The sequence below is a fragment of the Carassius auratus genome, chromosome 26, assembly GCF_003368295.1.
Source record: "Carassius auratus strain Wakin chromosome 26, ASM336829v1, whole genome shotgun sequence".
Classification (NCBI taxonomy): domain Eukaryota; kingdom Metazoa; phylum Chordata; class Actinopteri; order Cypriniformes; family Cyprinidae; genus Carassius; species Carassius auratus.
Window position 1 is genome coordinate 20,766,361 of NC_039268.1, and position 7,286 is coordinate 20,773,646.

General features: G+C 41.3%; 1 protein-coding gene across 1 annotated transcript; it reads right to left on the reverse strand.

Moving 5' to 3' along the window:
• Nucleotides 1-3,214: 3,214 nt before the first annotated feature.
• LOC113044630 (SLIT and NTRK-like protein 1) lies at nucleotides 3,215-6,812 on the reverse strand. Its single transcript, XM_026204775.1, has one exon. The coding sequence runs from the start codon at nucleotides 5,395-5,397 to the stop codon at nucleotides 3,310-3,312; it is 2,088 nt and encodes a 695-aa protein (XP_026060560.1). The 5' UTR covers nucleotides 5,398-6,812; the 3' UTR covers nucleotides 3,215-3,309.
• Between the last annotated feature and the right edge of the window lie 474 nt (nucleotides 6,813-7,286).

The following is a 7,286-nucleotide window of genomic DNA, read 5'->3' on the forward strand; positions in this document are numbered from 1 at the left end:
TGAAACCCTATCTCCGACATGCCAGTTTCAATGTTCCCATGCACAAAGTTATGCTTTGAAATTGTTTTTTTAACACTCACAGACCTTAAATAAACCTTTTTAAAGACATTAAATTGTTATAATATTTTGCCAGGGTTAAACTAATATGGGTCATTCCTGTTATGCCCTATTATGTTCCCATCAAATATCTCTAAAGATACTGCATGAAATATTCCAGTAACAGTTTTTAAATATGAAAGACATATAGTTTTCTAGGGAATAAACCATTTAGGTTTTTCTAAAAAATAAATAAAAAAAATCATCATTGTCAGTTTCCATCCTGTTGTAATCTGATAACAACAACACAAACATAACTAACAAGAGTTTTCTAGTTTGTTTTCCATTTTGTTCCATTTTATTGCATGATATTTGAAATAAAACATGTAATATGCCAAGATGGAATCTAGCAATCAAACCCTTACTTATCTAAAATAGGCATAACATATTCTTAACAATTTGTTAAAAAAAATCAATTAAAAACAAACTTATTAAAAACCTTTAGCAGACACTTTTACCTACAGTCTAATTCTACAGTCTGATTCATTTGCTCAAGGTACAGTTTACATTATCTATCCTCAGCTGTTTGAGCTACAGTAATTTAAGAGTCTGACCATATTTCTGCAAAGGCTGGTACATTTTATAGAAATATTTCTTACAGTACATTACAAAATAAATATTAATTCTGGACATACTGCATAACAGGAATGATCCACCTACATTCAGCTGACCTTTTGAGGGCTAGACAGGATCCATTCAATATATTTCCCCTGTGCAAGCATTTTATTCATTTGATGCCATAAAGTGCCTTTCATTTTTAAAAGCCTGTAAAGCATTAGCACTTCATATAAACCACACTGACCAGTGATCATTATGCTCAGTGTAATGCATTGCACTGCATACTGAGAATTTCATAACCAAAATGTGAACATCACACACAGGTTTATAAAAGAAAGAGGACATTTTTACATTCACAAACGATAAAAAATATATACTCAATGTAACTTCACTCAACCTCCACCACATTTTATTTAACAAAATATAAGCAGATCAAATGTAGCAAAGCATAGAAATGTAACTCTAAGACAAACTGTTGGGAAAATGCACCAAATAATAGATAAGCCAGAATGTGGTACAGTCTTTCACAGTGGAGCGACAAATAATTACCCTTCCACGCATGACGAGAGAGAGTGAAAGAGAGAGAGAGAGAGAGAGAGAGAGAGAGAGAGAGAGAGAGAAAAGGAGATGCCTTGATGGACAGCCAGAACCGATATAACAGATATAACAGATCAGAGGTCACCCTTCAATTTCGGTCGTTTGGGGGAAGAATAAATGCTATTTTTTTATTATTTTTTTTTCTTCATTTTTTTATGTGCGTATATGTGCAGCATGAGTCACAACGCACATCTCTCTGAAGGCTCTGAATCTACATTAGAGTAAAACCATTGCAATATGACAGGAACCCCGTTGGGACGTTCTGCTGGATTGCAATTCAACCGACTTTGTTTTGTGCAACCTAAATCAAATTGACAGGTAAGAGAGAAAAGCATCTCCCAGTGCCAATATTTTCCACACTTGCAACAAGGCATGGCCATAAATAGGATTCTGGATGGAGCTTTCTTATTGTATTATTCAATAAACTCACATAATTAGGGCCAAGAAGAATAAAAAGGTAAGCTACAAAGTCTAGATGGTACTCGGACTATGGAAATGAATGGCTGGTTACCTTATTTTAGCTTTTAACTATTCTTTATTCACGTTGTTTTTGTTGTAAAATCATTACAGTGATACAAACTCAACCTCAAAAACATCAGCAGTGACATTTAAATGCTAGCAGTAAGATGCATGGCACTGCATTTTGGAAACAGCGTTCAACTCGTGTTTCTCACTACTGAATTTGATCCCGCCATTCTCTGCGAGTAGTAGCCATCACAGTGACACGCTTAGGCCTAGTTATGTTGATATTGTGAATGCTGGTTCCCCAACATACCTGTGAACTTCAGCTCCCAGGATGGTTTCAAATGCTTGAGAGGCAACAGCGACATCTAGAGGCGGCTATTCCGTCTACGGCTGCTGTGATGACATCAGTCAAATGCACAGACATGCCACTGGTCTGCTTCTCCTATATATATATTTACAACTTTTCATCTGCTTTATAGGACGTATCGAAGTAGCAAACAACGTAATATTCATTTCTTTTCGTATTTGGACAAAATAGATGGCTTTACAAAAGCTCACAATACTTACAGTGAATAATAGGCTTTTGTGAAGGAATACTTCAACCCCTAAAAAGAATAATGACAATTAATAATAATAATAAATAAAAATAAAGGCATCTTAGTCTGTGTGCACTCTGTAGAGGTTCAAAATCTGCACATACCAAAGCCCCCTTTAAACATCACTTAAAAAAAAAAAAAAAACCCTTCCCTCGACAAAAATCCTTGACATACAAAATCACGAACCATCGTTCATGCTTAACCGCATCCCCAACATGTCAACAGTTGGCACACTATAAGATAAACACATTTTACATTCATAAAGGAGATGACTGGGCAGATACATGAGAAATCTGCACTCAAAAAAAAAGAAAAAAAAAAAAAGTATAAATTATCCCCGTATCAACCAATCAACAATCAACTGATAAAATGTTAAGTTCATGCATTTACAACTCTTTATCTCCACCTTTTGGCCTGTCCACCTTCGAAAAAGAGAAATCAAACAGCAAATACAAATTCTAACTGACAAAAAATAGAAGAAATGGCACTTTTAATATAGTCATATATAATTGTATATTTAATTATATATATATATATATATATATATATATATATATATATATATATATATATATATATATATATATATATATATATATTGATGACATGAAAGGAGGGTCGCGTTGGCTTCCTTGTTACTATGATAATGGTTCCCAGTGTGTGTTGAGACCATGCGAATCATGCAGATATGTTACAGTCCGTTATTTACATTACATTCATGCGTTCGTGCACCGTTCCCACGTCCTCTTTTGAGCGTGTCTGCAGTCTGAGCTGGGAGGAGAACGAAAGAGAAAGAGGCTCTGTACATATATATATATATATAACAGTGGGGCCCCCAATGCAGTGTTTGATGGACACTCTACTCAACCGAAGCAACAAAAATAGGCTATTTTTTTCCCACAGAGTCTGAGGTCTAATGTTTGTGTGTCGCCCTCCATTGTCACCGCAACATACGAAACGCAGTTCATCCGTTTGATCGCTCGTTTCTCCGTGAGCATCATTTGTCAGAGAGAGAGTGGGCTCCACAGTCGTAACCTCTGTGTGGCCCATCTGCATGATAAGCTCCACTGTGCCAGTAGGACGAGTCGCATACTGTCTGTAAGGAATTGATTTCTGACGCAGACGAGTTGCCTTCTCTCCGCTTCGATCTCTTTCGATTGCGCAGGATAAAGACCAGCATTCCCACCACAGTGAAGGCAGACGTCACGAAAACCAAGAGTAGACCGGGCACGAGCACAGAAATGGACACTCTGCTTGGCTCCAGGTAGGAGTTGGGCCGCGTCCCCGTGTCTGCCGGGTAAGTGCTGTTTTTGGACAGCGAGGTGGGGGAGATCTTTTCGTAGAGTTGTGGGCACATCAGATCGTTCCTGATTCGCCGGAAATCCCTCTTCCAGAACTGCTCGGGTGACTCACATTTGAGGTCGCTCACGATGACGTCTGCTCCGAGCTTGTCTGTCCACTGTTTGAAGGGAACGATGTTGCACGTGCAATCCCAGGGGTTCCCGTGCAAATCGATCTGGATGATAGAGCTGAGCTGGTCTAGGACTCCTGGCACAGGGAGATATGTGAAATAATTGTTATGCAAGCTTATTTTGGACAAAGAAACGCCCAAGAATGCATCCATGGGCAGAGCTTTGAGCAGGTTGTTGTTGAGGAAGAGCACCCTCAAGTTGGGCATCGGGTTGAAAGTGCCCGGCATTATGAGCTGGATGTCGTTATATTCCAAACTGAGATACTCCAGGTTCTGAAGTCCAGCGAACATCTCTGCCATTAACGTGTCCAAGTAGTTCTTGTCCATGTAGAGCCACCTTAACTCTGTCAGGTTTTGGAAGGTGCCGTTTTCAATCATCTTGATGTTATTCCCCCCCAAATCGAGCAAATTCAAGCTGTGGTAGCCTCTGAGCTGGTTCCGTCTGATGGTGTGAATGTTGTTGTCGCGCAGATTTAACTCGTGCGCGGTCAGGGGTTTGGGTTTGAGATTAGCTACGCTTTCCATCTTCTTGCCCTCGCAGTTAACTCCTAGCCCCTGTCTTGTTCCTATCAGCTTACAATCACAAGACTGAGGGCACGTTGTATTAGCTGGTGGCTCCCTTTCAACGGCACCCGTCGCCATGGCCGTGGGTTTTGTTTTCAGCTGCCAGTTCTCCCTGGCTTTTGGACGGTCATTTTTATGCCCTCCCCCACCGCTGTGGGACTCTGTCACCCCGCTCGTTTTAGAGGGTGTGGGACGGGGGCCGCGGTCGGGAGTCTCGTCTTGGGTGGGAGGCGCCACCAGGCTGGAGTCCATGCCGCTCTTTGAAGGGCACAGCTCCGTCTCGGCCGTTTCGTTCAGGTCGTTCCCTTGCAGCCGAGTGGGTGCCTCGCAAATGACCCTTCCAATGAGCACATTCTGCGGGATGTTCTCTAGCCATTCCTTTAGGGAAACCAGGTCGCAGTTGCAATCCCATGGGTTGTCCTCCAATAAAACCTCCACAATGCCAGGTATCTGCTCTAGAATCCCTTCGTAAGGCAACGTTTTTATTCGGTTCCCTCTCAGATCGAGGTGCGTGATCGGCACGTTTTGAAACACGTTGATAGGAAGAGCGCTAATAAGGTTGTCGTTTAAGATCAAAACTTCGAGCTTACTCAAGTCCCTGAACACAGACGGGTCGATGTCCCTCAGAAGGTTGAAATCGGCTTGAAGGTACTCCAGGTCATCTAAACCAAGAAAGGTGTTCTTTTTGAAAGACCTGATCTTGTTGTTATTGATGTGCAGCCGTTTCACGAGCTGCAGTCCCAGGAATGCACCGGGCACAATGTCGTGCAAGCCATTGTTCTCCAAATGCAAGCTCACTGCATTGTAAAAGTTAGCGAACTCGTTGGGGAACAGTCTGGACAAAGAATTCCCATGTAGCAGAAGATGGTAAAACTGGGAGCTCGGACCTGTCAAATGGTGAAGGTTCGTGAGGCTCCTTTTTTCACAGTCAATGTGCAAATCGCCTTCTATTGCGTTGCAGGAGCAGACCTGCTCCTTACAGACGTCCCTTGTAACATTCCCGATAGCTACACAAAGAGCCGCCTTCAGCAACACAATCCAAAGCAGCATTTTCAATATGACACAATCATCCCCGACATCAAGACATGAATACAATCAGCAAGCGGGTGAGAAATGAGATAAATCTCCAGTCTAAAAAAGCAGAGGACACTCTGTGATTATATCCATGCTCAGCTCGCTATGTCCAGATTGAGAAAAATCGACAGCAGGAAAGCCTTTTTTCATCACCTCCCCATCGCATGCTCTCAAAACAATCTTAAAGCGTACAGTAGGACATCTTCAACTTAATTATTTGGCTTTTCGGGCTAGCAAATCACTGACCTTGTGCTTTTCTCACATACCCACGGCGCGGGAGCTGTTCTTTCTCCCGTGGTGCTGAAATCACACCGAGTACATCTCAATGCATCGCAGTAAGATTAATCCGAGATATTTACATCTTTAGCATCCTTTCTCGGATTCCGACGACTTCGTTCAACGCATCTGCATCACAAAGACGGTCGCTAAGAGATTCTGGACTTTTCAGCCCGGTGTTCACTAGCAGATCTAACACCCTCTGCTGAGCTGCGAAGGCAAAAATCCATCGGATGAGGGACTGCTTGCTCGCTCGCTCGCTCGTTCTCGCAGAAAAAAAAGAAAAAAGAAAAGAAAAAAAAAAACAGTCCATATACAGGGCAAGTGATGGAAATGTCCACAGATATCGCCGTCGACGGGTTTAGATTGCTTTCATTCCAGGTTGCATTTCTCCTCTCTATCCCCGCCGACAGCTTTCGCGGAGCAACTCCGTTGTCCCCATCCAAATTTCATTTCCAGAGTCCTTTCAGATGATATTCCCGTTTCACGTAGGCAAAGGAAGAAAAAAGCTCAAGTATTCCACAAAGCACAGGTGTTGTTCGCGTGAAGGTTGTTTCTTTTTTCCGCCGTGAGTGTGTGTGAATGTGTGTGGAGGGGGAACTGCAGTTGAATGCGGTAAAATAATTAACTACTCGACGTGCATGCAACAGTGCAGACGGTGCACTGAGAGCTTCTTCTATTACTGTCACAACAAACACTGCGTCAAGACTATAGGAACTATGCGCACATACGCTACGTCACAGCCCTTAGACATAAGACATGCGATTTGAAAAATAAGTGCATTTCAACAGGAACGCTGGGTATTCCCTTTTATATCACCTTGTATGACTTGATTTTTTCATGCAGGCAGAGGATCGACGCGTCAAATCCCAGACTATTAAAACAAGCGTGGATTGATTGAAACTCAGTGCATATATCACATTAATGATTAATGCGTGTCTTTTTACTTAACAACAACAAAGAAATGCAGCTTTTCTTCAAATATCCGGTGTGGTAAACATGCAGATAACGGGCTCTTGTGTGTCTACCAGCAAGCGTTCGTTTGACGGGGGATTTTATAATCATTCGCAACACTTCATTGGCAAATACATGAAAGTACAAGCTTTCCTGACTCTACAGCCGTCACGATTCCGTCTCTCGTATCTTTATGTACTGTATGGAAACTGTTTCATATCTGAGGTGTGTCTGCCTCCAACGCAAGCAATCAATACATCACTATTCTGCATTTAAATGTGAGAGATGGATACATGCAAATAATTTGCTTTGATTACCTATGAAGAAACGTTAAAAAATAAAATAAAAAATAAATAAATAAGATAATCAGTAAAATGATGGCAAGAGACTACAAGGAATATTAATAATTAAATGCAACTATTTTTAGAAATTGGTATCAATCAAATGAATCGTAATATTTAACTGCAGATTACATAGAGACCCTGTAACTCTTCGATGAATAATTATTAAATGAATACAATATTTATAGACAAATTAATGAATGTGCACACATACACACACACACACACAGAGAGAGAGAGAGAGAGAGAGAGAGAGAGAAAGAGAGAGATAGATAGAGAGAGAGAGAGAGAGAG